Source organism: Tachyglossus aculeatus, chromosome 8 (assembly GCF_015852505.1).
Source record: "Tachyglossus aculeatus isolate mTacAcu1 chromosome 8, mTacAcu1.pri, whole genome shotgun sequence".
Classification (NCBI taxonomy): Eukaryota; Metazoa; Chordata; class Mammalia; order Monotremata; family Tachyglossidae; genus Tachyglossus; species Tachyglossus aculeatus.
The window spans coordinates 39367379-39394948 of record NC_052073.1 but is presented as its reverse complement, the minus strand read 5'-3'; the positions used below and the strand labels follow the sequence as shown (position 1 = coordinate 39394948).

General features: G+C 55.7%; 1 protein-coding gene and 1 non-coding gene across 3 annotated transcripts; one reads left to right on the top strand and one right to left on the bottom strand.

Annotated features, from left to right (window-relative positions):
- Positions 1-429: 429 nt before the first annotated feature.
- Positions 430-27570, bottom strand: RBM39 (RNA binding motif protein 39). 2 transcript variants are annotated; one of them, XM_038750109.1, is made up of 17 exons: positions 27424-27570; positions 20957-21020; positions 18910-18959; positions 14882-15076; positions 13440-13505; positions 13295-13348; positions 12020-12137; positions 11782-11934; positions 11206-11343; positions 8789-8854; positions 8433-8637; positions 8118-8195; positions 5627-5659; positions 4006-4087; positions 3791-3896; positions 1335-1413; positions 1134-1234 (listed from the first exon to the last, which is right to left on the bottom strand). In XM_038750109.1, exons 2-17 carry the CDS (start codon positions 21005-21007, stop codon positions 1134-1136), a joined length of 1575 nt encoding a protein of 524 aa, XP_038606037.1. In that variant the 5' UTR covers positions 21008-21020; positions 27424-27570. The 2 variants fall into 2 exon arrangements, with proteins under 2 accessions (XP_038606036.1, XP_038606037.1); XM_038750108.1 differs by lacking the exons at positions 18910-18959; positions 20957-21020; positions 27424-27570 and adding an exon at positions 15525-16725 and having other exon boundaries at positions 430-1234.
- On the top strand, positions 3255-3406 carry TRNAY-GUA. The gene is made up of 2 exons: positions 3255-3291; positions 3371-3406. It is a non-coding gene; the product is annotated as a tRNA-Tyr (tRNA).

The window sequence follows — 27570 nt, the reverse complement described above, 5'->3', positions numbered from 1 at the left end:
AGCCACACTATGTGCTAAGCACTAGTCTAAGCGCTGGGACAGATCCAAGGTAATCCAGTTGTCCCACGTGGGGTACACAGTCTTAACCCCTTTTCCAGATGAGGCCACTGAGGACCAGAGAAGTGAAGTGACCTGCCCAAAGTCACCCAGCTGACAAGCGGCGGAGCCGGGATTTGAACCCACGACCTCTGCCTCCAAAGCCCGCGCTCCTCCTGCTTCTAGACTGTGAGCCCGCTGTTGGCTAGGTACCATCTCTATAGGTTGCCAACTTGTACTTCCCAAGCGCTCAGTACAGTGCCCTGCACACGGTAAGCGCCCAATAAATACGATCGAATGAATTCTCAGGAACCGGAGCGCCAAGGCCCCGGCCGGCACCGCCGCCGAACCGCAGACCGCGCACGGTGGGGGGGAGACCGGGCGCTCCTGGAGGCCTTTTTAAGAGAATTTTATTTTGAGTGGTTCTTACAAAGATCGTTGCAATATGAAAGTCATCTGATAGAAATACCAAGCTGTCTCGTCCAACACACTGAAGTAACGCAAAAATAGATTTCAGAGCTCACAGAGCTTAAAAAGAGCGAAGGTTATAACGCAACCAGACAAAACGCCATTCCGAGCTTCCCGGTCCCCGCTCCGACGGGGGGCGGCGGGAAGGCAGGGATCGCTTTGTTTGGGCCTCGGAGACACACCAGAACACACGGTATTTACAAAGAAACTTGTACAAGAGACGTTAATTGAAAAGTTACCCCCAAGGGCCGGGACCGGGGCGGTCTCCCATTCCGGACCGGACGGCGGTGGTGGTGGTGTGGGGAACGCCGTCCGGCCCGCGCCGTCTCCCGCCGCCCCCGTCGCGTGTTCCGGGAGCCTCCCCGCCGGGGCCGCGGCGGCTCGGGAAACCGTCGCTTAAAAATTTGGGCTCGTGAAACGGGAAAAAGGCCTCCCCTCCGATCGCCGGGGACACCTCCGCCTCGCGGACGCAATGATTTCTTTCCCCCCGCGGTCAACGGCAAGCGGACGTGAACGACAAGGGACCCTTCTCCTCTTTAGTTTTACCTAAATAAAAGATAACTCGGGATGAATATTCCTCCAAAAAAAAAAAAGAGCTATGTACAAAAACGGGACTAGGCGCTCCTCCTTCATCGTCGAACGGGAAGCAGTAGCTGTGTGGCGGTCATGGAGTCGGGGAAGAGGTTGTGGTACGTCGGGAGCGGGACGTAGGCGGCGGTGATCATCTTACCTGGAGGGAAAGGAGAGGAAGGGAGGGAGCGTCGGAAGGTCGGTCCCACTTCCGTTGGCCCGCCCGAGACCCCCGCGGAGGGCCTGCCCGGCCGACTCACCTGCAAACCACCTTCCGTGCAACGCGTTGACCGCCGCGATGGCCGCCGCGATGGAGGGGCACTTGACGTACACGTTGCCCTGTGGGACGAGGACAACCGTCAGGGCCGGGACCGCGGTCCGCCGCTTCCGGGAGCGCGGCCTCGGAGCCGGGATTCCCGCGTCCGAGCCCGCGGGGGCCCGGGCCTCGGCCTTCATCAATCGTATTTATTGAGCGCTTACTGTGTGCAGAGCACTGGACTAAGCCCTCGGCCCGGGCAACCCGGGCGTCCGGGCTGGGGGGCGGGACACGGTGGCCCGGTCGCGCCGTGTGTTTCGGGGGGGCCGGACGGAGAGGTCCTGGGATCTAGTCCTAGGTGCCCCCCGCCTTGATCCGTAAAACGGGGCAGATATCCCGGACTCCCGCTCTCATCGGAGCCCACGGCGAGACAGAGACTGCACCCTTTCTGATCTTGTATAATAATAATAATGACGACATTTGTTAAGCGCTTACTATGTGCGAAGCACTGTTCTAAGCGCTGGGGGGGGGGGGGGAGTCAAGTCAGCCTTCCCAGACTGAGCCCCTTCCTTCCTCTCCCCCTCGTCCCCCTCTCCATCCCCCCATCTTACCTCCTTCCCTTCCCCACAGCACCTGTACATATGTATATATGGTTGTACATATTTATTACTCTATTTATTTATTTATTTATTTATTTTACTTGTACATTTCTGTCCTATTTATTTTATTTTGTTGGTATGTTTGGTTTTGTTCTCTGTCTCCCCCTTTTAGACTGTGAGCCCACTGTTGGGTAGGGACTGTCTCTATGTGTTGCCAATTTGTACTTCCCAAGCGCTTAGTACAGTGCTCTGCACATAGTAAGCGCTCAATAAATACGATTGATTGATTGATTGATTGAGTCAAGCCCCCTCCTTCCTCTCCCTCCCCCCCTCCATCCCCCCATCTTACCTCCTTCCCTTCCCCATAGCACCTGTATATATGTATATATGTTTGTACAGATTTATTACTCTATTTTACCTGTACATTTCTATTTATTTTATTTTGTTAATATGTTTGGTTTTGTTCTCTGTCTCCCCCTTCTAGACTGCGAGCCCACTGTTGGGTCGGGACCATCTCTATAGGTTGCCAACTTGGACTTCCCAAGCGCTTAGTCCAGTGCTCTGCACACAGTAAGCGCTCAATAAATACGATTGATGATGACAAGGCGATCAGGTTGTCCCACGTGGGGCTCACAGTCTTCACCCCCATTTTACAGATGAGGGAACTGAGGCGCGGAGAAGTGAAGTGACTTGCCCGAGGTCACACAGCTGACAAGTGGCGGGGCCAGGATTCGAACCCACGACCTCTGGCACCCAAGCCCGGGCTCTTTCCACTGAGCCACGTTGTAGCTGCGCCCAACCGACGTCACCGACAGCCCCATGAGGAACAGGGACTGTGCCCACCCTAATTAACCCCAGCGTTTACTATATTATTATTATTATAATAAGTATCTTAGAGAAGCAGCGTCACTCAGTGGAAAGAGCCCGGGCTTTGGAGTCAGAGGTCACGGGTTCAAATCCCAGCCCCGCCAATTGTCAGCTGTGTGGCTTTGGGCGAGTCACTTCACTTCTCTGGGCCTCGGTGACCTCATCTGGAAAATGGGGACTGAGACTGCGAGCTCCCCGTGGGACAACCCGATCACCTTGTAACCTCCCCAGCGCTTAGAACAGTGCTTGGCCCATAGTAAGCGTTTAATAAATGCTATCATCATCATTATCATCAACATCATCATCATCAATCGTATTTATTGAGCGCTTACTATGTGCAGAGCACTGGACTAAGCGCTTGGAAAGTACAAATTGGCAACATAGAGAGACAGTCCCTACCCAACAGTGGGCTCACAGTCTAAAATCATTAAAATCTAAAATCTATATCATTACTATAGCCTTTGATAGCTCAGCTGGTAGAGCGGAGGACTGTAGCGGTTGCTTCCCAGTCATCCTTAGCGCTTAGTCCAGTGCTCTGCACATAGTAAGCGCTCAATAAATACGATTGATGATGATCCTTAGGTCGCTGGTTCGACTCCGGCTCGAAGGACTCGTTTTATTTATTTATTTAAGCGCTTAGTAGTGCTCTGCACACAATAAATATGCTCAATGAATAGGATTGATGATTAAAATCAGGGAAGCCCACGGGTCCACTGGTTGAACCGCGGCTCGGACGTGATTTCCCCCATTTAAACCCGATTTTCGGGGCAGCCTCCCGCCTCCTAGCACCTTGTTAGGCGGGAGGGTTCCCCGATGCCCCCCTTCTACGGTGCCCTATCTGACCTGTCTTAGCGCCCGTCTCTCCCGCTAGACTGGAAACCCCCGAGGGCATGGAGGGCGTACACCCGATGCTAAGGGAACGGCGCCGCGGGACAACGCGGCGCTCAGTCCGGTGCTCCGCACACAGAAGCGCTCAACGGCCGCGCCAACGCACCTGAGCCGAGTTTTTATCCACGTAAATGTGGATGACTCCCCCGTGCTTGTTACACTCTTCGATCACGTCGTCCTTTATCTCCGTGTCCCAGCCCAGCTCGTCTTCCCTGGGAAAGAAACCCCGGAGGGTGAGGTCCGAGGGCCCGGGTGGGCAAATCCAGCTCCCCCCCGGCCCCGCGCCGGCAACACGCGAAGGCCCGACTGATCTGCACTTACGTCTGCGGGTTGAACATGTTGGACAGCTGGAAACATTGAGTGGCCAGTGGTTGGACGGAGGCGGCGGCAGCCAAGGCCGTGACTGGGGAGGGAAAAGGGGGGGACTCGAATCAGTTCTCTCAAGACGCAGACGGCACCGACAACCGGCCCCGGGGCCCGAACGTGGGCTCCCGTCTCCGTTCCCCTTTCCCAGCCGCGGCCCCCCAGCCCCCGGGGTAAAGACGCCCGTACCTCTTGGGCTGCCCAGCTTCTCCGCCCCCCATCAGACCACCGATGGACCTTGGTCCCCCCCCGACTCGACCACGAGTGAGCCTACGGGGTGGTAGGGCCTGAACCTGCTCCGTGTCGGGGCCAACGGGCCGCAAATCACCATCATCAATTGTATTTATTGGGCGCTTACTGTGTGCGGAGCACTGTACTAAGCGCTTGGGAAGTACAAGTTGGCAACATATAGAGACGGTCCCTACCCAACGGCGGGTTCACAGTCTAAAAGGGGGAGACAGAGAACAAAACCAAACATACTAACAAAATAAAATAAGTAGAATAGATAGGTACAAGTAAAATAAATAGAGTAATAAATAGGTACAAACATATATCATCATCATCATCAATTGTATTTATTGAGCGCTTACTGTGTGCAGAGCACTGGACTAAGCACTTGGGAAGTACAAGTTAGCAACATCTAGAGACGGTCCCTACCCAACGGCGGGTTCACAGTCTAAAAGGGGGAGACAGAGAACAAAACCAAACATACTAACAAAATAAAATAAGTAGAATAGATAGGTACAAGTAAAATAAATAGAGTAATAAATAGGTACAAACATATATCATCATCATCATCAATTGCATTTATTGAGCGCTTACTGTGTGCAGAGCACTGGACTAAGCACTTGGGAAGTACAAGTTAGCAACATCTAGAGACGGTCCCTACCCAACGGCGGGTTCACAGTCTAAAAGGGGGAGACAGAGAACAAAACCAAACATACTAACAAAATAAAATAAGTAGAATAGATAGGTACAAGTAAAATAAATAGAGTAATAAATAGGTACAAACATATATCATCATCATCATCAATTGCATTTATTGAGCGCTTACTGTGTGCAGAGCACTGGACTAAGCACTTGGGAAGTAGAAGTTAGCAACCTATAGAGACAGTCCCTACCCAACGGCGGGTTCACAGTCTAAAAGGGGGAGACAGGGAACAAAACCAAACATACTAACAAAATAAAATAAGTAGAATAGATATGTACAAGTCAAATAAATAGAATAGTTATATACAAGTAAAATAAATAAATAGGGTAATAAATATATGCCAACATATATACAAGTAATAGAATATACAGGTAATAGAATATACACTTCTAGACTGTGAACCCGCTGCTGGGCAGGGCCCGTCTCCACATGTTGCCAACCTGTACCTCCCAAGCGCCCAGTACAGCGCTCCGCACACAGTAAATGAGCTCCGTGTCGGGGCCTATTTTCAAGGGGGCCAACGGGCCCGCAAATGGACCCGGCTCCGGGCGGGCCAGAGGGTGTGTTGCGAAGGAACCCCATTTCACAGACTGAGAGATGCTAAAAGAAAGAAGGAAAAGGAAAAAAAAAAAAAAACCCTCATCTCACCTTCACTCTGCTGGGAGAGTCTTGTCTGCAAATCTAAAACGAAGAAGAGATGAAGAATTTAGCCCAGGGCAGAGGCTCCCTATGTGGAAAGGGAAAACGAATGCTTTCCGAGTGAGCCCACTGTTGGGTCGGGACCGTCTCTATACGTTGCCGACTTGGACTTCCCGAGCGCTTAGTACAGTGCTCTGCACACAGGAAGCGCTCAATAAATACGATTGATTGATTGACACGTCCCCCGAGAGGTGAGATTCTCGTCAAGGCCCCAGAGCCCTCTCGACTCTGGCCGGCAAAACGGCGGGCAATCTCAGGCCACACGCGCCCGACAATTTTTCTCATGGTAACAACAATAATAATAATAACGGCAGGCAATCGCAGGCCACACGCAGCCGACAATTTTTCTCGTGGTAACAATAATAATAATAATAATCATAATGGCATTTGTTAAGAGTTTACTACGTGCAAAGCACTGTTCTAAGCGCTGGGGGGGATACAAGGTGATCAAGGTGATAATAATAATAATAATAATAATGGCATTTGTTAAGTGTTTACTAGGTGCAAAGCACTGTTCTAAGCGCTGGGGGGGATACAAGGTGATCAAGGTGATAATAATAATAATAATAATAATGGCATTTGTTAAGTGTTTACTAGGTGCAAAGCACTGTTCTAAGTGCTGGTGGGGATACAAGATGATGGTGTTTATTAAGCGCTCACTGTGTGTCGGCTGCTGCTCTAAGCACTGGGGCGGACACAAGCCGATCGAGCTGGACTCAGTCCCCGTCCCACACGGGGCTCACGGTCTTGATCCCCACTTCACAAACGAGGGACCCCGAAGTGAAGTGGCCCGCCCAAGGTCACACAGCAGACACGTGACGGAACTGGGATTAGAGGCCGGATCCTTCTGTCTCCCAGAACCGTGCTCTATTTCCTAGGTCACGCTGCTTCTGTCTTCCGACCGGCAACTCGGGCCTTTCCACCCCTTTCTCTCCCGTGGGCGGGAGCCCTGAACCGTCGCCAGCCGGGAGGGTCCTCGAGGAAAGGGCCATTCCCCGACTACTGGCCTTCCCAGACTGAGCCCCCCTTTTCCTCTCCTCCTTCCCATCCCCTCCCCACAGCACCTGTATATACATTTGCACGGATTTATCACTCTATTTTCCGTGTACATATTTACAACTCTATTTATTTTGCTAACGATGTGCATTTAGCTTTAATTCTACTTGCTCTGACGACCTGACACCTGTCCACACGTTTTGTCGTCCGTCTCCCCCTTCTAGACTGTGAGCCCGCTGTTGGGGCCGTCTCTGCACGTTGCCGACTTGTACTTTCCAAGCGCTTAGTCCAGTGCTCTGCACACAGTAAGCGCTCAATAAATACGATTGAATGAATGAATACGCTTCTTTCCGCCTTTCCCGCCCTCGCGGGGCTCAGCCGTCCGGGGGGAGCCCGTGAGGGACGTGCCGTGATGACCAAGGAGCAGCTGGGCGGCTAAAACAGGCCCAAACCACCAACCCAAACCCCACCACGAACGTTTTCCGCGGACGCCAGGCGTGTGCCCGTAAGCCAACTGCTACTGCTAGGACACCGAGTTCAGTGTTTTGCAAAGACGAAGCGCTCAACTACGGGAGACTGAGTACGGAAGTCCGTCCCCGGCCACTTGAGAGACGGCATCCCTTTCTCTTTGAACGGTATCCGAGAAGCGCCTATTGCACGCCAAGCACTGTGCTAAGCGCAGAGGCTCATCGGGATGGATGCGGGACTCAGAGTCCCGATCCCCAGCCGACAGATGAGGGAACCGAGGTGGCCCTTTCGGCTGGGCCGCGTTCGTTCTCTAAGGGAAGTGAAGGGACTTGACCAAGGCCACGCTGCTTCTCAATGACACAAACAGGCCCTGGAGGTACAGGCGGTCATTCGGGCAGCTCCACCCACGCTGACAGGGTCAAGGACCAGTGGGCAGAAGCCCCTCAGGGATGCCAGGGTTTGGGGGAGCCCCCCGTGAGGGGAAGCCCCGCGGCCAGGATCGCGGCCTCCAAGGGACCACGACACTCCACGTCCTTGCTCCCTCTAGACTCCAAGCTCTTTGTGGGAAGGGGACGTGTCTACTAACTCTCATTATCCAGCACTCTCCCAAGCGCTCAACCAACACCATCGACTAATTGCTCCAGAGGCACGGTAGCACGGTAGCAGAGGCTAGGCAGAAGCGGGGGAAGGCCCTCGAATAATAATAATAATAATGGTAGCATTTATTAAGCGCTTACTAAGCACTGTTCTAAGCGCCGGGGAGGTTACAAGATGATCAGGTTGTCCCCACGGGGAGGGCTCATCTTCATCATGAGGGAGCTGAGACACAGAGAAGTGAAGCGGCTTGCCCAAAGTCACCCAGCTGACAAGTGGCGGGGCAGGGATTTGAACCCGTGACCTCTGCCTCCGAAGCCCGGGCTCTTTCCACCGAGCCACGCGGCTTCCGAAGCTCCGACACCCGAGGTTCGCCGCTCACCTGCGACGGCCCCGAAGGCTAAGGATCCGCTCATCTGCAGGGCCTGCTGGGCCGCGGGGGGAATCTGTAGGCCCGTCCCTGCGGAAAGAAACCGAGGGCGGCTCCGTGTGAGAGCGAGCGAGGCCGTTTGGGAGCGAACCCTCCCTTCCGCTCGGGGGGCAGACACCACCTCCCCCTCCCCGAGGACGTCGTGTCTCTCCGTCTCCCTGGCGCGGGTCCCTATCGGGGGCCCCGGTCCCGCCAGATCGCGCCCCATCCCGTGTGAAGGTCGACTCTCTCCGATCCCGCCCCGGCTCCCGGCGGGGCCCGACTCACCCTCGGCCAGCCGGGCCATGAGCTGCAGGCGGCCCGTCGTGCCCAGGTCGATCCCGGTCCTCTCCAACTCGTCGCTGTCCAGGAAGGAGCTGGCGCTGGAAGCGTCGGTGCGCTCCGTCACGTGGCCCACCTTCATGGGCCGCCCCGCCAGCTCAAATCCGTTCAGCTGCTCCAGGGCCTTCTTGGCACACTCCGAATCGGAAAACTGGAAGGCGGTGGGGGACACGGACCAGACAGGTGAGGGAGAGGCAACTCACGCCAAGCGGGCCGCCGGGGGAACCGCTCCCACTTCCCGCGTTAGCCCCCCTGCCCTGAGGGAGTCCATGCCGGGCCCGTTCCTCGCCCGGTACGCTTACCGTGATAAACCCGTATCCCTTGGAGCGGCCGGTTTCACTGTCCATCATCAGCTGGATGCTCTCGATCTAGAGTAAGAGCACAGGACGGCCGTCACCCACCATCTCACCCAGGGTCCCGTCACAGGATCGCGGGGTGGGTGACGGCCTCGGGCGGCACCCGCCAACCCACGGAGCGCCCGGGAAGTCCGTGGAAAGAACCAGGCCCCGGCACCCCGGCTGGACAATAATAGTAATAATAATAACGGTATTTGTTAAGCGCTTATTATGTGCCGAGTGCTGGGGTAGACACAAGGTAATCAGGTTGTCCCACGTGAGGCTCCCAGTCTTCACCCCCATTTTCCAGATGAGGGAACTGAGCTCCAGAGAAGCGAAGTGACTTGCCCCAAGTCACACAGCACCCACCGGGCCACACAACGCCCGGGAAGTCCGTGGGAAGAACCAGGCCCCGGCACCCCGGCTGGACAATAATAGTAATAATAATAACGGTATTCGTTAAGTGCTTATTATGTGTCGAGTGCTCTAAGCGCTGGGGTTAGACACAAGGTAATCAGGTTGTCCCACGTAAGGCTCCCAGTCTTCACCCCCATTTTCCAGATGAGGGAACTGAGCTCCAGAGAAGCGAAGTGACTTGCCCCAAGTCACACAGCACCCACCGGGCCACAGAGTGCCCGGGAAGTCCGTGGGAAAAACCAAGCCCCGGCACCCCGGCTGGACAATAATAGTAATAATAATAACGGTATTCGTTAAGCGCTTATTATGTGTCGAGTGCTCTAAGTGCTGGGGTTAGACACAAGGTAATCAGGTTGTCCCACGTGAGGCTCCCAGTCTTCACCCCCATTTTCCAGATGAGGGAACTGAGCTCCAGAGAAGCGAAGTGACTTGCCCCAAGTGACACAGCACCCACTGGGCCACAGAGTGCCCGGGAAGTCCGTGGGAAAAACCAGGCCCCGGCACCCCGGCTGGACAATAATAGTAATAATAATAACGGTATTCGTTAAGCGCTTATTATGTGTCGAGTGCTCTAAGCGCTGGGGTTAGACACAAGGTTATCAGGTTGTCCCACGTGAGGCTCCCAGTCTTCGTCCCCATTTTCCAGATGAGGGAACTGAGGTCCAGAGAAGCGAAGTGACTTGCCCCAAGTCAGCTGCCAAGCGGCAGAGTCGGGAATCGAACCCATGGCCTCTGACTCCCAAGCCCCGGGCTCTTTCCACTGAGCCACGCTGCTTCTAATAACAATAATAATGATGGCATTTATTAAGCGCTTACTATGTGCAAAGCACTGGGGAGGTTACGAGGTGACCAGGTTGTCCCACGGGGGGCTCAGTCTTCAATCCCATTTTACAAATGAGGTAACTGAGGCACAGAGAAGTGAAGTGACTTGCCCAAAGTCACACAGCTGACAGTTGGCAGAGCCGGGATATGAACCCATGACCTCTGACTCCAAAGCTCACGCTCTTTCCACTGAGCCACGCTGCTCCTCTAATCCACCAATCCACCCCCGAAAAGCCCCAACCCAATCGAGGGAAATGCGTCGGGCAGGATTTCTAATTCACCTTGGACAAACTAGCGATAGGAACAGGGCCCACCCTTCTCTTCCAAGAGGCCTTTCCCGCCTGAGCCCTCATTTTCCCACTCCCTTCGACATCACGAAGTCGGGAGACATCACGAAGGGAGTTAGAGAAGCAGTGCGGCTCAGAGGAAAAGAGCCCGGGCTTTGGAGTCAAACCCCGGCTCCACCAATTGTCAGCTGGGTGGCTTTGGGCCAGTCACTTCACTTCTCTGGGCCTCAGTGACCTCATCTGGAAAACGGGGATGAAGACTGGGAGCCCCACGTGGGACAACTTGATCACCTTGTAACCTCGCCAGCGCTTAGAACAGTGCTTTGCACATAGTAAGCGCTTAATAAATGCCATCATTATTATTATTATTATCACCCTTGTACCCTGATCTGCCCTCTTTAAACACTGGACGCTCACCCCGCCCTGAGCAGCGCGCCACTCGTGTCTGTAATTTATTTCTATTAACGTCTCCCTTCTAGCCTACGTGTTGCCCTCACCCAAATACTCAGCACAGTGCTCTGCACACAAGCAGCGCTCCGTAAACTCATATTTACATTGTACACATTTATTCTATTTATTTTATTCTGTTAATCCCCCTTCTGGACTGCGAGCCCGCTGTTGGGTAGGGACCGTCTCTATAAGTTGCCGACTTGTACTTCCCAAGCGCTTAGCCCAGTGCTCTGCACACAGTAAGCGCTCAATAAATACGACTGAATGAATGAGTGAACTCCCCCGACCGATCTTCCACCCTCAGCAACAACCAGCAGCAGCCCAACGGGCTCGGGCTCCCCGTTGTGATGGCTGACGATGGTCCTCACCATCCCAGCCTCCCCGAGTCCCCCCGCCGGCCCGCCTCACCCTGCCAAAGGGCTCGAAGATGCCCCGCAGCATGTCTTCCGTGATGTTGAAGTGGAGCGAGCCCACGTAGAGCCGCATCGGCCCGGCGCTGCCCTTCTGGAGGTTGTTGGCCATGGCGGCCGCGCGGTTCTTCTCCGCCTGGCGTGAGGAGGGAGAGAAAGTGCCCCGTTACAGCCACCGGCGTCCGCTGGCGGAGGCCGACGGCCCCAAGGTAACCGGCTGGACCCCCTTCCCCCTCAGCCCCCCGCCAGGCCGCGGGCTTTCGCTCGGCGGTGCTCTCAACCTTACTCGCGATGGCCAGGGCGGTAGTTCCCCCGCCAGAGGCCCATTCGACCTCGACCGAAGACTTCGCGGGGACAGAATTCCCCCATCCCGCTCCGCCCCCACCCCACAAGGCCTTCGCCGCTCCGACCTCCACAGCCCGAGGACCTCAAGCGAGGTTTCAGATCCCAGAGTGCGGGAGACCCCCGCCCCGTCGCGCTCATCCGGGATGCCCGCTCCCTTAGACCCCGCCGAAGCACGAGGGCCGAGCGAGCGGCCCGTTCCGAGGGTCGCCCCGGTCGGCGAGACGCTTACCTGGGACGCTTGGACTATGATGGGGACCCCCAGGACCCGCTGGCCGGTTAAGCCGATGGCGAGGGGCACCGAGCTGACGTCGACGAACTCCACGTAGGCAATTCCCTTGGAACGCCGGGAGTTCCGGTCGGAGATCATCCTCACGTCTCGAACCTGGAGCGACGGAGAAGCTGCCGCTAGAGCCGGGGCCCCGGCCGGACCGGCCGCCCGAATCCCGAGTCCGGGGAGCCTCGGTTACCTTGCCGACGGTGGAGAAAAACTCCTCCAGGTCTCTCGGCCGGATGCGGGCTGCCAGCTGCATGCAGAACACCGTGCGGGCATCTCTCTCCTCGGGGGTCAGGTTATCAATGGGCTCTCTGGGGAGAGAGAAGGCACGGTCTGGAGTCCGGGGTACTCTGGAGGTTGGAGTACGGCCCGGTGGCTTCCTTTCAGGCTTTGTCAAGGGAGAGGGCCCCCCTCGGCAGCCAAGGGCCTGATGATGGGAAGATCGGGGCATCGGGCTGGGGAAGGAGTCCTCCTAACCCTTCCCTGCCTCCTCCCCTGAAGATGAATCTCAGCAGCAGACCCCCCCGGGGGAGTCCTCAAGTCGGGGGGCTGCCCCTTAACGTGAGGGCCGCCCAGTGCAGAGTCGGGGGTCTCTCCGTCCAGCCCTTCGACGGGAGGATGGGCCCGGCGGGCCGCCCGGCCTCCAGAGGGTCCCGGCACCAATACCCACCCTGGGTAAGGAAGACGGACATCGGTGGCCTGATCCTCCCAAGGCTGCGCAGCCTAGCCTGCGAGTGAGAGAGGACGTTCGTTCCCGGGCCCCCGGCGGAGGGGCAGGCGGCCAAAATGGGGGCCGGTAACCGCGGGCCACGTGCCGCCTCCGGCCGGTAGTGCTCACTAACCCGGTAACCACGGGCGGGCACGAGCTGCTGGGCTAAACGCCGGAGCCCCTCTCACTCAAGGAGCAACGCTGAGGACGCCGTCCTCGAGGCAGGGAGGCGGGAAGGTGACGGGAGGCTTTCTCCCAGTCAGCCTAGAGCCGCTGCTGGGGGAGGAGGCCGGCCTGAGGGAGGCCGAGAGACCACACTGTCTGGAGGGGTAAGATGGGCGGCACGGGCCGGACCGACCCAAAACGGGCAGGTCTCCTGTGCCACGAGGGCATGGATCCTCCTGAGCCCACGGCCAGCACCTCCCTACTTCCTTCGGATCCACGGCCCGTCCGCCTCTCCCGAGCTCGGGGATCCCGGGGCCGTCGCTAAGCTCCGTGCGGGACATGCTTTGGCCTGGCACCAACACGGGTTTCACTCCCTGCCCCTCCGGATGGAGACCTCCATTTCCGGGCCAATTGTGGCCCCGTTACATAGACGGGAGCCTGTGTCCATCACTCCAACTGTCTCTATGTGCAGATGGGGGCGGGCACGCAGCACCCCAGGAGCTGCCGGGATTTCTCCCCGCGTTTCCTTTTGGGGCCAGGAAATGACAGGAATTTCAGGAGGCGACCACCAGATCCAAGAAGAGGAATACTGACCTCACCGGGCTCTTGTCTTTTCTGAATGGACTTTTACTTCTGGAGCGGCGCCGGCTACAAGGGAAATAAGCCGGGTTAGCAAAACCAGGCCGCGGCGGTTTCTTTAAAAGACCGTGGGAAAATGTACAGAAATGGCTCTTCAAACCTTAATTTGATGCTGTGAGGCAACCCCATCTTTCCTCGGATGGCGCTGTTAAATTTGGGTCCGGAACTTCAAGGACAAGAAATGGAAAACACAATCATCAGGCTCAACTGACCTCACGACGGTCAAAGGCTCCGGCTAGATTTCTCCAAGACCGATTACCCGGCTGGAGGGAAATGCTCTCAACTCCTACCCCAAGAGGGTCACACCTGCCTGAGTAACCCTCCCGCACAAAAGGCACCCGTCATCTGGCCGGCATTTGAAGAGCAGCCTGGGACCGAGAGTCTGGAGACCTGTGTTCGAATCCCGGCTTTGTCAACTCCCCACCGCGTGACGGGGGCAAATCACACACGGCTTCAACTATCATCTCTACGCTGATGACACCCAAATGTACATCTCTGCCCCTGCTCTCTCTCCCTCCCTTCAGGCTCGGGTCTCCTCCTGCCTTCAGGACGTCTCCAACTGGATGTCTGCCCGCCATCTAAAACTCAACATGTCCAAGACTGAACTCCTTCTCTTCCCTCCGAAACCCCACCCTCTCCCTGACTTTCCCATCACTGTAGACGGCACTACCGTCCTTCCCGTCTCACGAGCCCGTGACCTCAGTGTCATCCTCGACTCCGCTCTCTCGTTCACCCCTCACATCCTATCCGTCACCAAAAACCTGCCGGTCTCACCGCCGCGACATCGCCGAGACCCACCCTACCTGTTGTTGGGTAGGGATATGTTGCCATATGGGTAGGGATATGGGTTGGGTAGGGATATGTCTCTATATGTTGCCACCTTGTACTTCCCAAGCGCTTAGTACAGCGCTCTGCACACAGTAAGCGCTCAATAAATACGATTGAATGAATGAATTAGGTTCCTCTGAGTCTCGGCACACAGTAAGCACCTGACAACTACAACCAAATCAACTCTCGGAAAAAATAGCCAGTGAAAGCGGCATTTCGCCCTCGTTAGCCTTTCCACATCTCAACTTGGGATTTTTTTTTTCCAGCCCATCATCAGAAAATCCACATTCCTAAAGCCAGAACATCCCATTCCCCTCTACTGGTTTTCCCTGAATCACACCGATCGGACTGAAAATGAGCTCTGGATAAAATTAAAAGCACAAAGGAAATGAGCTGGGTGTGGGTTTCCTCCAGGCGGCCGCCTCCAGGACTCGGTTCTGAGCCCTCGGGGGAGGCCGGAGGGGGCCGTGGGAAGGCGGGCGAGGATGCCCGCGGGCTCCTGGAGCTGCCGGGATGCGCCTGGAAGGATGGGAGGTAGCTCATCCCTCTGCCCCCTCGTTAATTAGGCTGGTGGTTCCTCGACGGCTGGGCCGGCTACGTTCTCTGTTAGCTGGAGTCCAGGCCCCACGAACGCCGGCCCCCCGTGCGCGCCTTTCACCCCCTCCCCGCCCGCCCAAGCCCAGGGTCAGACGAGCGGCACCCCGAAGGACGTACTAGGGACTCCGGTAGCGGCCTCGGAAACGGCGCTCACGGCTCCGGGAGCGGCTGCGCCTGCGTTCTTTGCTCCGACTGCGCTTTCTTTCGCGGCTTTTGCTTTTTTTCCTCTCGCGGTCCCGGCTCCTTTTCCTCTCCTTGCTTTTGCTTCTCTTCCGGTCATGACTGCGGCTTCGACTCTTGCTCTTTTTTCTCCTGAGGAGAGGGCGCAGCCGTCACTTTCCCCAAACCGGGAGGCTTAGCTCTTACCGTCGCCCCTCTCGGGCCATTCCCCGGCCTCGGGCTCGGCAACTTAATGACCCGGACTGTCGCTGACTAAAGGAGAGGCCCGAGCCGACCGGCCTTTTAGTGAGCACCGACTGGCCACGGAAAACGCCCATCCCCCTGATAAAGCCACCCGGCACCACCCATACACACAGCTCTAAGACAGACGTTATCAATGATTTAATACTAACATCTCTCTCTCCTTCCAGACTGTCAGCCCGTTAAGGGGAGGGAACGTGTCGACCAACTCTGCCGTATTCCCGCTCTCCCAAGCGCTCGGTACAGCGCTGTCAACATGATATGAGCGGAGACTCTAAAAGCAGGGGCGGGTGGGCGAAAACATCCCAAGGTTCCCGAGATAGGAAGCGAGAAGGCCGACCTTCCGGACTCTTGAAGCCCAGGCCCTGATCCCAAGGATGCGCTGGGCTTTCCGGGGAGCCAGGGAGGACCTAGCGGCTGACGATTCCGGCTCGTCGCCCGCCAGCCAGCAAGCTCCTGGCTAGGCTCGCTCATCACCCCTAAAAGAAGTCATCGAGGTGATGAGAGGGAGGGCGGCTGGCGACGCTGGACCCTCGCCCAAGACCCATCAGCGGGTCTGAGCTGGAAGCAGAGGCCCAAATCCAATAGGGCCAATTAAAGCCCCGGTCCCCTCCCCGGCCGGGCCCACGGAGAACTCGGGGGCGGGTGTTGGTCCCCACGTGGCCCCGTTGAGTGCCGTGAGGCGACTCCCTGGATAGCCCTTCTTCCTGGCCTCTGGAGTCACGTTTCGCTAAAGGTGGGAAAAAGGTACACCTACAACGGGATCCTTGGGGCCCACGTGTCCCTCAGCAGGCCCCCTTTCCCACCTGACCCTCCCCTCCCGAATGCCACCTGTCCCGGTAAGGCGGGGGGAAGAGAAGCGGCCCGCGGCGGGAGACCTCCGATTACAGGCCCGGCTCCCCGCCTGGGCTGCGATGACCACCCTTCCGAGCCGGCTTCGGCAGAACCGCGGGACCAGTTCCACCTCCGGGAATCCCGGGTCCGATAACCCCGCACGGTGTCGCCGTGCGGTAAGATTCCCAATCCCAGCTCCGCACGCCTGCCGGCTGTGTGACCTTGGGCAACTCAACTTCTCCGGGCTTCGGTTTCCTCATCCGTCCAGTGAAGATTAAACACTCCACCCTCCGCTTTGGCCGGAGAGTCCCCGTAAGGGGACAGGGACCGGGTCCAACCTATCCCGTGGCCACCCCAGCACTTTATGTGCCTGGCACACACACGGCAAAGGCTTAACAAATACCGCAAAGCAAACAACCACCAGTGGCTGCCACGTGATTATCTGTTGGAACAGAGTTGGCTGACTTCTCTCTGTCAGGAGAGCCCCCTGGTGCATCATTTTTTCACCTAATTTTTTCCAAAAACGAGGCCGCCCCACACTCTCTCCACAGAGGCCTAGCCCCCAAAAGCGACACCGGACCCCAACGGCCGCTTCTTTGGTTGCCCTGTCCGCTCTTTGACGTAGGCCATCGGCCCCAAGCCTCGACGGAGTTGGATCTGGCCCGAGTGACCAGAACCCCGCCTGGCCTGCTGCGTGACTTCGGCCAAGCCTCCGTTTCCTCCTCCATAAAGATGGGGATGAAATGCCCCTTCTCCCTCCCCACATAGAGTGGGGTCCTCCGATCATCTTCTGACTTCCAGAGCGCTCAGTACGGTGCTTGGCACATAGAAAGCGCTTAACCCCCACACAATTATTACTACGATCGGGCTGAGCGGCTCCTCTCGGAAGCAACACCCCAAGCCGGTGCGTGGAAGTCGCTTATCCGCACACTAGGCCACCACCTGGCCCCGAGTGCGTCAGGTCACGGTGGCTGGCCTCTACCGGGGATGATAAAGAAAATGAGAATAATAACAACTGTGGTATTTGCTAAGTAATAATAATAATAACGATGGCATTTGTTAAGCGCTTACTACGTGCGGAGCACTAGTCTAAGCGCTGGGGGGGATACAAGGTGATCAAGTTGTCCCACGCGGGGCTCACAGTCTTAATCCCCATTTTACAGATGAGGTCACTGAGGCTCAGAGAAGTGACTTGCCCAAGGTCACACAGCAGACACGTGGCGGAGCCAGGATTCGAACCCGTGACCTCTGACTCCAAAGCCCGGGCTCTTTCCACTGAGCCACGCTGCTAAGTGCTACTAGGTGACAGGTACTGGACTAAGCCCCGGGGATGGAGACCAGAAAATTGGGTTGGATACATGGGAAGCGGCGTGGCTCAGTGGAAAGAGCCCGGGCTTTGGAGTCAGAGGTCATGGGTTCAAATCCTGCCTCCGCCACCTGTCATTCGTTCAACTGTATTTACTGAGCGCTTACTGTGTGCAGAGCACTGTACTAAGCGCTTGGGAAGTACAAGTTGTCAGCTGGGTCACTTCGCTTCTCTGTGCCTCAGTTCCCTCATCTGTAAAATGGGGGTTAAGACCGTGAGCCCCCCGTGGGACAACCTGATCACCTTGTACCCTCCTCCAGCGCTCAGCACAGTGCTTTGCACATAGTAAGTGCTTAATAACCGCCATCATTATTATTATACAGCCCTTCTCGGAGGCCCAGAGAAGCCAAGGGACTTGCCCAAGGTCACGCAGCAGGCAAGCGGTGGAGCCGGGTTCGGAACCCACGACCTTCCGCCTTCCAGGCCGGTATGTTACCCACTAAAGCCGCATCGCCTCCGAGGGAGAAGATGAAGAAAGGAGCGGCGGACAGCCGGCCGAGTGAGGGACCTGCCCCAAGGGGAAAGGTATCCCGTTTCCGCCCCTCCTAAGTCAGTGTCCCGATTTTTCCCGCTGCCATTTCGCCGGGCCCGATCAATCGGTCCGCGCCCCATTTCCCCCGAGGGACCGGGTGCCGCACAAAAGCTCTAATCGGTTGAGCCGGGAGCCGGGTGAGACCCGAGGGAAAAACTCAGCCGCCGGAGACGGACCCGCCGCAGAACCGGATGCGAGATGGACCCCTCCGGCCCGCTCTGCCCAGCCAAAGAAGAACAATAGCCCGAGCACCTCGCCCGACGAGGCCTCGCCAATCGCTTGGGAAACGCTTCGAAGGGCACTTGCCAAGAAGAGGATCGCCTCCCGTTAAGCCTGGACCGCGTCTCTCGCGGTAGACACCAAGGAAAGGGCAGGCCCGGCGCTTCCACGGCATGAGGCCAGACCGCCCCGGAAGGGCACAGAGACCTCAACTCCCCGGGGCGGGGGAGGTTGGGGGCCCGGGAGGGCTCGCCAACTTCCGCGGGCGAGTCAACGGAACCGCTTTCACAAAACCGAGAAACAGGAAGCGCTCCGGCTGCCGCCGCCGCCGTTCAGCTTCCCCCTTCGCCCGACGCCAACCAAATCCCCCGTCCCCCGAGGCCGTGTGAGCGGGCAACCGGCCCTTCTCTCGGGCGTCACCAGGAAGGGGTTTCCTTCGACCCCGCCGAGCCCTCGGGACCGATTCGAGGCTCCCCTCCGCCCCGGAGGATATAGCACCTCTGCCCAGCCGGACCCCCGAGACCCACCGGTCACGGGAAACCGGCACGCGGATCGCGTTTGACGAGAAGCAAAGAACACGACAGGAAAAAAAAGCACCCGGCCGGCCAAGCAGAGACTCGCAACTCGGGCGTTTCGACGCTCTAAGCGAGCGAGCTCGGGTGCACGGTCGCTCCGGACGCTATTCGGGGGTCTTAACGCCCGGAGCCGGACACTCTTCGGGGGTCCTAACGCCCAGAGGGACCCACCCCGCTCCCCCTCCCCCTCCCCACTTACTTCTTGCTGCGCTCTTCGTGTCCATTAGCACTGCTCAACTTGTTCTCATCCTAAGCGGGGTCGATAGAAGAACATCGTGAGGACGAAGTGGGAACATTGCAAGTTGTCAAAGGGGAAAGGGAACAGGAATGAGAAAATACAAGACAATTTTAAAACTAAATTACTTCTTTATACGGTTTAATGTGTCGGGCTATGAGAAAAAAAAATGTAGGTGGGTGTCTGGTCAACCGCTGGGCTGTTTGTTTTTTTTTTTAACATTTAAAGTCGTACAATAATAACAGAATGCAGGAGCGTGTAAGACAATTGGAGGGTGAGGTGCTTTTCTTACACAGTCGAGATATTAAGTTATCCTGTCGATTTACAGCGGTGGGGAGCGGTTAGGGGTAATTTCTACGCAACACAAGAGAAGCTGCCGGGTTATGGTTTTGTGTTTGTGTTCCACGTGCTCCGGTTCTGGTCGCGCTCGGCCAGCACCACGGCTCTATTTCTGCCTAAACCCCAAGCGGCCCCGCCGGCTAGCAGCCAGCCACTATCGATTTTTCCTGTGACCGATGCCAGTCCTGAGATCTTCGCCCATTGCCGGTGCAGGGTTGGGACTGTAAGAGCTTGATGCCACCTCTGTCACACATCTCGCCCTGAAGCAAACAGGGATTCACACTGCTTTAGTAACGTCGACTCCCAAGAAAGCCATCGATAATCCACCAGTCCAGCCTAAACATTCCCTATTTCCATACCTGTTTACATGGAAAATATCCATGTTAATCTACAGCACAAGAATCTCAACATTCACAAATTAAGACAGCAGTTCTTCGAGATTTAAGTAGGCCATTAAAGCTAAATAGACAGTGTTTACGGCTAGCAAGTACTCATCCAAAACTGGAGCCACGCGGTCAGGCTCTACGCGCCAAAATAAATAGCTGGTTTTTGATTTTTTTTTTTTTTAACGTTTCATCACACCAGTTATCCCCTGGAGATAAGGCTAAAACGTTCACGACTTGTGAAACCAGTGCCCGTGCATGCATTGCGGTTAACGCTTTCACCGCCATTTGGTGAGAGAATACTCTTACGTTTGCTGTCAGCGGGGAAATGTGGGCCAAAGGACCGCCTAGCTCTCCTTCCTGGCGCTACTACCCTGGCCGGCTTCCTCGGAAACAGTTTTCGGGAGAGGGTTTCGGGATCGAGAGGTTAAGGCCGATCCCGGATGAAAAGGCTGCGTCCGGTAAAAATATAAAAACAGAACCCAAAAACGCCTATCGCGTGATACTGCCCACCGTGAGCCTGCCTCTCTCCGACTCGCTATGCTGCTTCTCGGGGATCCAAGAATTCCGGTTACGTGCTTTGGATAAAGAAACCACAAAAACGAGAACAAAAAGAAAAAAAAAACAAAAACAAAAAAACACCCAGCAGCGGATGGCCGCCTGCACTGTATAAAGATCGGCCATCACCAGTCTTCGTCCGCAACAGCAGAAAAAAAGGGAAAGAGGTCTGAATCTCACTCATTTCTTGAGCCGAGGCGGCTTTCCTTTTGAAAAGGTTTTAACTGCCACGGGACCGGATCGACAACGTTATTCTTGGACCCCTGCGATTTTCCCAAACCACTGGCTTCACCTTGTGGCTCTCTCTCTCTCTCTCTACCTAAACTGGAGCTGGGTATGTCTCAGTCAATTTCCTTTTAATTTAATTTAATTTTTTTTTTTTTTACCTAGGGGACCACGGTACAGCGATACGTCACTCAATTACTACCTTATGATTGACAGTTCACACTGGAATCAAAGGTGAATTCATGGGAGTAGAGGTGAGATATCGTTAGGCAAGTCTACAAAGAGAGATAGATGGGCATTTATTCATCACGCTGAAGTGAAACTACTGCACAATATTATTTACATCAACAGCAAATATTTTACTTTGCAAGTTTACACGCAATGCATCTCCGATAAGATCAATCATGAGGGCTCCGGGGACGTTAGCTTACAATTCAGCAGTAGTTTCATGAATAACGCTAAATTCAGGGCACAAGAGCGGACCTCACCCACGGCGGGTTTCTCACCTTCTTGTAGGGAGCCTCGAGCATGGCTTCGATATCAATGTCGTCGGCCATCGGGGCGGCACACCTGCCGGGGGGCGGAGAGGGGATGAGGTGGACCGTTAGTCCGGGGGTTGGGGGGGGCGAGTCGGGCGGGGGGGGGGGGGGTTATAGAGCGCCTGATGTGCGCTGAGCACTGTACTATCAATCAATCAATCAATCAATCGTATTTATTGAGCGCTTACTATGTGCAGAGCACTGTAGTAAGCGCTTGGGAAGTCCAAATTGGCAACACATAGAGACAGTCCCTACCCAACAGTGGGCTCACAGTCTAAAAGGGGGAGACAGAGAACAGAACCAAACATACCAACAAAATAAAATAAATAGGATAGAAATGTACAAGGAAAATAAATAAATAAATAAATAAATAAATAGAGTAATAAATATGTTCAACCATATATACATATATACAGGTGCTGTGGGGAAGGGAAGGAGGTAAGATGGGGGCATGGAGAGGGGGACGAGGGGGAGAGGAGGGAAGGGGCTCAGTCTGGGAAGGCCTCCTGGAGGAGGTGAGCTCTCAGCAGGGCCTTGAAGGGAGGAAGAGAGCTAGCCTGGCGGCACTGTACTAAGCGCCTGGGAGGGGACAATACCAATACCAACAGGGTTGGGGGGCACATCTCCTCCTCCAGGAGGCCTTCCCAGACTGAGCCCCTTCCTTCCTCTCCCCCTCCCCCTCCCCCCCATCTTACCTCCTTCCCTTCCCCACAGCACCTGGATATATGTATGTACATATTTATTACTCTATTTATTTATTTTACTTGTACATATCTATTCATTTTATTTTGTTAGTATGTTTAGTTTTTTTTTTCCTCTCTGTCTCCCCCTTTTAGACTGTGAGCCCAATGTTGGGTAGGGACTGTATCTGTTGCCAATTTGTACTTCCCAAGCGCTTAGTACAGTGCTCTGTACATAGTAAGCGCTCAATAAATATGATTGATTGATTGATTGATCTCCTGCCCAAACGACCGGGGGACGGGAGGGCTGGCGGCCGAGTCCAGAGACTCGGGGGGCAAGCAGCTTGGCCTAGTGGCAAGAACACGGCCCGGAGCGTCAGAGGCCGTGGGTTCTAATCCAGTCGATCGTATTTACTGAGCGCTGACTGTGTGCACAGCACTGTCCTAACCGCTTCATCTAATTCTAATCCCGGCTCCGCCACATTTCGTCTGCTGTGTGACCTCGGGCAAGCCACTTCGCTCCTCTGTGCCTCCATTCCCTCATCCGGGAAATGAGGATTGAGACCACGAGCGCCACGTGGGACGACCCGATTCCCTTCCCTTCTAAGCGCTTAGTACAGTGCTCTGCACATAGTAAGCGCTCAATAAATACGATTGATTGATTCCCTTCTATCCAAGGCTTAGAGCTGGGCTTGGCACGTACTAAGCGCTCAATAATAATGACGGTATTTGTTAAAGCAGCTTGGAGAAGCAGCGTGGCTGGGTGGAAAGAACCCGGGCCCGGTCCAATTCCAGCTCCGCCGCTTGTCAGCTGGGTGACTTTGGGCAGGTCACCTCACTTCTCTGGGCCTCAGTTCCCTCATCTGGAAAATGGGGATGAAGACTGTGATTCCCCACGTGGAACAACCTGATGACCTTGTATCTCCCCCGGCACTTAGGACGGTGCTTGGCACGTAGTAACCGCTAAACAAATACCATCAAAAAAACAAAACAAAACAAGGCACTTTGTGCCAAGCACTGTCCTAAGCGCTTAACAAATCCCACCATTTTTCTTTTCCCTCCAGGAAAGGGACCGGGGGGTGGAACTTGGCAGCCGCCGGGAGATAATAATAACCACGATGATGGTATCTGTTAAGCGCTGACTATGTGCCAAGCACTGTTCTCAGCACTGGGGCAATAATAATCAATCGTATTTATTGAGCGCTTACTATGTGCAGAGCACTGTACTACTAATAATAATGATGGTATTTGTTAAGCACTTACTACGTGCAAGGTTCTGTTCTAAGCGCTGGGGAGTTTACAAGGTGATCAGGTTGTCCCACGGGGGGCTCACAGTTTTAATCCCCATTTTACAGATGAGGTCACTGAGGCACAGAGAAGTGACTTGCCCAAAGTCACACAGCTGACAGTTGGCACAGCTGGGATTTGAACCCATGACCTCTGACTCCAAAGCCCGTGCTCTTTCCATTGAGCCACGCTACACAGGGTCAGCAGGTTGCCCCACGTGGGGCTCGCAATCTTCATCCCCATTTGACAGATGAGGTCACTGAGGCCCAGAGAGGTGAAGTGACTCGCCCGAAGTCACCCAGCGGACAGGCGGCCGGGCCGGGATTAGAACCCACGACCTCTGATTCCCAAGCCCGGGCTGTTTCCTCCGAGCCACGCCGCTTCCCAAGGGCGAGGAGACTTTGCCCCGACCGAGCCCGGGGACGGCCCCTCCCTCAGGAAATAGGGAATGAAAACCGCTTAGTACAGTGCTCTGCACACGTAAGCGCTCAATAAACACAATTGAAATGAATGAAAAGAAGGAAAAGAAGGGAATCCCGACTCCGCCGCTTGTCAGCTGTGTGACTTTGGTCAAGTCACCCAGAAACAGCGTGGCTCAGGGGAAAGAGCCCGGGCTTTGGAGTCAGAGGTCATGGGTTCGAATCCCGGCTCCGCCACACGTCTGCTGTGTGACCTTGGGCAAGTCACTTAACTTCTTGGAGCCTCAGTGACCTCACCTGTAAAATGGGGATGACGACTGTGAGCCCCACGCAGGACAACCTGATCACCTTGTATAATAATGATGGCATTTGTTAAGCGCTTACTATGTGCAAAGCACTGTTCTAAGCGCTGGGGGGATACAAGGTGATCAGGTTGTCCCACGGGAGGCTCACAGTCTTCATCCCCATTTTACAGATGAGGTCACTGAGGCTCAGAGAAGTTAAGTGACTTGCCCAAGGTCACACAGCAGACATGTGGGAGCTGGGATTTGAACCCATGACCTCTGGCTCCAAAGCCCGTGCTCTTTCCACTGAGTCACACTGCCAGCGCTTAGAACAGTGCTTGGCACATAGTAAGCGCTTAACAAATGCCATCATCATTACTAAGTCACTTCCCTGGGCCTCAGTCCCCTCATTTGCAAAATGGGAAGACTAAGGACCCCACGTGGAACCACCTGATGCCCTCGGACATCACCATCATTAGTAAGTCACTTCCCTGGGCCTCAGGCCCCTCATCTACAAAATGGGAAGACTGGGAGCCCCATGTGGGACCACCTAATCCCCTCGGACATCAGTCACTTCCCTGGGCCTCAGTACTCTCATCTGCAAAATGGGAAGACTGGGGGCCCCATGTGGGACCACCTGATCCCCTCAGACATCATCATCATTACTAAGTCACTTCCCTGGTCCTCGGTCCTCATAAATACGATTGAATGAATCTGCGAAATGGGAAGACTGAGAGCCCCACGTGGGACCACCTAATCCCCTCAGACATCATCACCATTACTAAGTCACTTCCCTGGGCCTCAGTCCCCTCATCTGCAAAACGGGAAGACTGGGGGCCCCACGTGGGACCACCTAATCCCCTTGGACATCAGTCACATCCCTGGGCCTCAGTCCCCTCATCTGCAAAATGGGAAGACCGGGGGCCCCACGTGGGACCACCTGATCCCCTCAGCCATCATCATCACTAGGTCACTTCCCTGGGCCTCAGTCCCCTCATCTGCAAAATGGGAAGACTGGGGGCCCCACGTGGGACCACCTGATCCCCTCGGACATCACCATCACTACTAAGTCACTTCCCCGATCCTCATAAATACGATTGAATGAATCTGCAAAATCAGAAGACTGGGAGCCCCATGTGGGACCACCTGATCCCCTCAGACATCATCATCATTACTAAGTCACTTCCCTGGGCCTCAGTCCCCTCATCTGCAAAATGGGAAGACTAGGAGCCCCATGTGGGACCACCTAATCCCCTCGGACATCAGTCACTTTCCTGGACCTCAGTCCCCTCATCTGCAAAATGGGAAGACCGGGGGCCCCACGTGGGACCACCTGATCCTCTGGGACATCAGTCACTTCCCTGGGCCTCAGTCCCCTCATCTGCCAAACGGGAAGACCAGGGGCCCCACGTGGGACCACCTGATCCCCTCAGACATCACACAGTAAGCGCTCAATAAATACGATTGAATGAATGAATGAATCATCATCACTAGGTCACTTCCCTGGTCTCCTCAGTCCCCTCATCTGCAAAACTCCCCCCCCCCCCGCCCCACCTTTTAGACTGTGAGCCCACTGTTGGGTAGGGACTATCTCTATATGTTGCCAATTTGTACTTCCCAAGCGCTTAGTACAGTGCTCTGCACACAGTAAGCTCTCAATAAATACGATTGATGATGATGGGAAGACTGGGGGCCCCACGTGGCACCACCTAATCCCCTCTGACATCAGTCACTTCCCTGGGCCTCAGTCCCCTCATCTGCAAAATGGGAGGACTGGGGGCCCCACGCGGAACCACCTGATCCCCTCGGACATCATCATCACTAGGTCACTTCCCTGGGCCTCAGTCCCCTCATCTGCAAAACGGGAAGACCGGGGGCCCCACGTGGGACCCCCTGATCCCATCTGACATCATCATCACTAGGTCACTTCCCTGAGCCTCAGTCCCCTCATCTGCAAAACGGAAAGACTGGGGGCCCCACGTGGGACCCCCTGATCCCCTCAGACATCATTAATCACTAGGTCACTTCCCTGGGCCTCAGTCACCTCATCTGCAAAATGGGAAGACTAGGGGCCCCACGTGGGACCCCCTGATCCCCTCAGACATCATTCATCACTAGGTCACTTCCTTGGGCCTCAGTCCCCTCATCTGCAAAACGGGAAGACTGGGGGCCCCACGTGGGACCACCTAATCCCCTCGGACATCAGTCACTTCTCTGGGCCTCAGTCCGCTCACCTTAAAAATGGGAAGACTGGGGGCCCCACGTGGGACCACCTAATCCCCTCAGACATCATCATCATTACTAAGTCACTTCCCTGGGCCTCAGTCCGCTCCTCTTAAAAATGGGAGGACTGGGGGCCCCACGCGGGACCACCTCATCCCCTCAGACATCATCATCATCACTAGGTCACTTCCCTGGTCCTCAGTCCCCTCATCTGCAAAATGGGAGGATTGGGGGCCCCCCGTGGGACCACCTGATCCCCTCAGACATCATTAATCACTAGGTCACTTCCCTGGGCCTCAGTCCCCTCATCTGCAAAACGGGATGGCCGGGGGCCCCACGTGGGACCACCTGATCCCCTCGGACATCAGTCACTTCTCCGGGCCTCAGTCCGCTCATTTTAAAAATGGGAGGACTGGGGGCCCCACGCGGGACCACCTAGTGCCCTCAGACATCATTAATCACTAGGTCACTTCCCTGGGCCTCAGTCCGCTCATCTTAAAAATGGGAAGACTGGGGGCCCCACGCGGGACCACCTAATGCCCTCAGACATCAGTCACTTTCCTGGGCCTCAGTCCCCTCATCTGCAAAACGGGAGGACCGGGGGCCCCACGTGGGACCCCCTGATCCCCTCAGACATCATTAATCACTAGGTCACTTCCCTGGGCCTCAGTCCCCTCATATGCAAAATGGGGAGACTGGGGGCCCCACGTGGGACCACCTAATCCCCTCGGACACCAGTCACTGCTCTGGGCCTCAGTCCGCTCATCTTAAAAATGGGAAGGCTAGGGGCCCCACGTGGGACCACCCGATCCCCTCAGACATGAGTCACTTCTCTGGGCCTCAGTCCCCTCATCTGCAAAACGGGAAGACCGGGGGCCCCACGTGGGACCACCCGATCCCCCCCGGCGCTTACAGCAGTGCTGGGCATGTCGTCGGCGTTGAATAAATGTCGTTCAGGACAAAAAAGGGGGGAGGGAAGAGGAAGGAAGAGGAAAGAGGAGGAAGGAGGAAGGGAGGAGGAGGGAGAGCTGAGCTCACCTCCTCCAGGAGGCCTTCCCAGACTGAGCCCCTTCCTTCCTCTCCCCCTCGTCCCCCTCTCCATCCCCCCATCTTACCTCCTTCCCTTCCCCACAGCACCTGTATATGTGTATATATGCTTGTACATATTTATGACTCTATTTTTTTTTATTTATTTTACTTGTACATTTCTATCCCATTTATCTTATTCTGTTGGTACGTTTGGTTCTGTTCTCTGTCTCCCCCTTTCAGACTGTGAGCCCGCCGTTGGGTAGGGACTGTCTCTATGCGTTGCCAATTTGTACTTCCCAAGCGCTTAGTCCAGTGCTCTGCACATAGTAAGCGCTCAATAAATACGATTGATTGATTGATGGAGGGAGGAGGAGGAGGGAAAACAGGGTAGGCCCGGCTTCCGGCGGCGCCATGTTGAGGTCAGGGCCTCCCTCAGAAGGGGGGGGCCTGTTGGGGGCCCCGCGGGCCTCGGTGTCGGTCCCCGTGGGGGGGGGGGGAAGGGCGTCCCTCACCTGTGAGGCCTGTCAGGCGCGGGGGGAGGTCGGTGCGCGCGCGGGGGCTGCCGGTCCTGCCAAGCCCCAGCCGGTCCTGCCAACCCGGCCGGTGCCGCCCGGCCCGACGGCGACGCTGAGGGCGGCGGGGCGGCGGGGAGCCCAGCC

Excerpts from the sequence above, each read along its gene's own strand:
- RBM39 (XM_038750108.1), bottom strand. The coding sequence starts at position 15,658 with ATGAGCGAGCCTAGCCAGGAGCTTGCTGGCTGGCGGGCGACGAGCCGG. Across the intron at positions 11,935-12,019 it reads TTTTCTCCACCGTCGGCAAG|GTTCGAGACGTGAGGATGAT; the intron begins GTAACCGAGGCT and ends CCGTCGCTCCAG. Across the intron at positions 11,344-11,781 it reads TCATAGTCCAAGCGTCCCAG|GCGGAGAAGAACCGCGCGGC; the intron begins GTAAGCGTCTCG and ends TCCTCACGCCAG.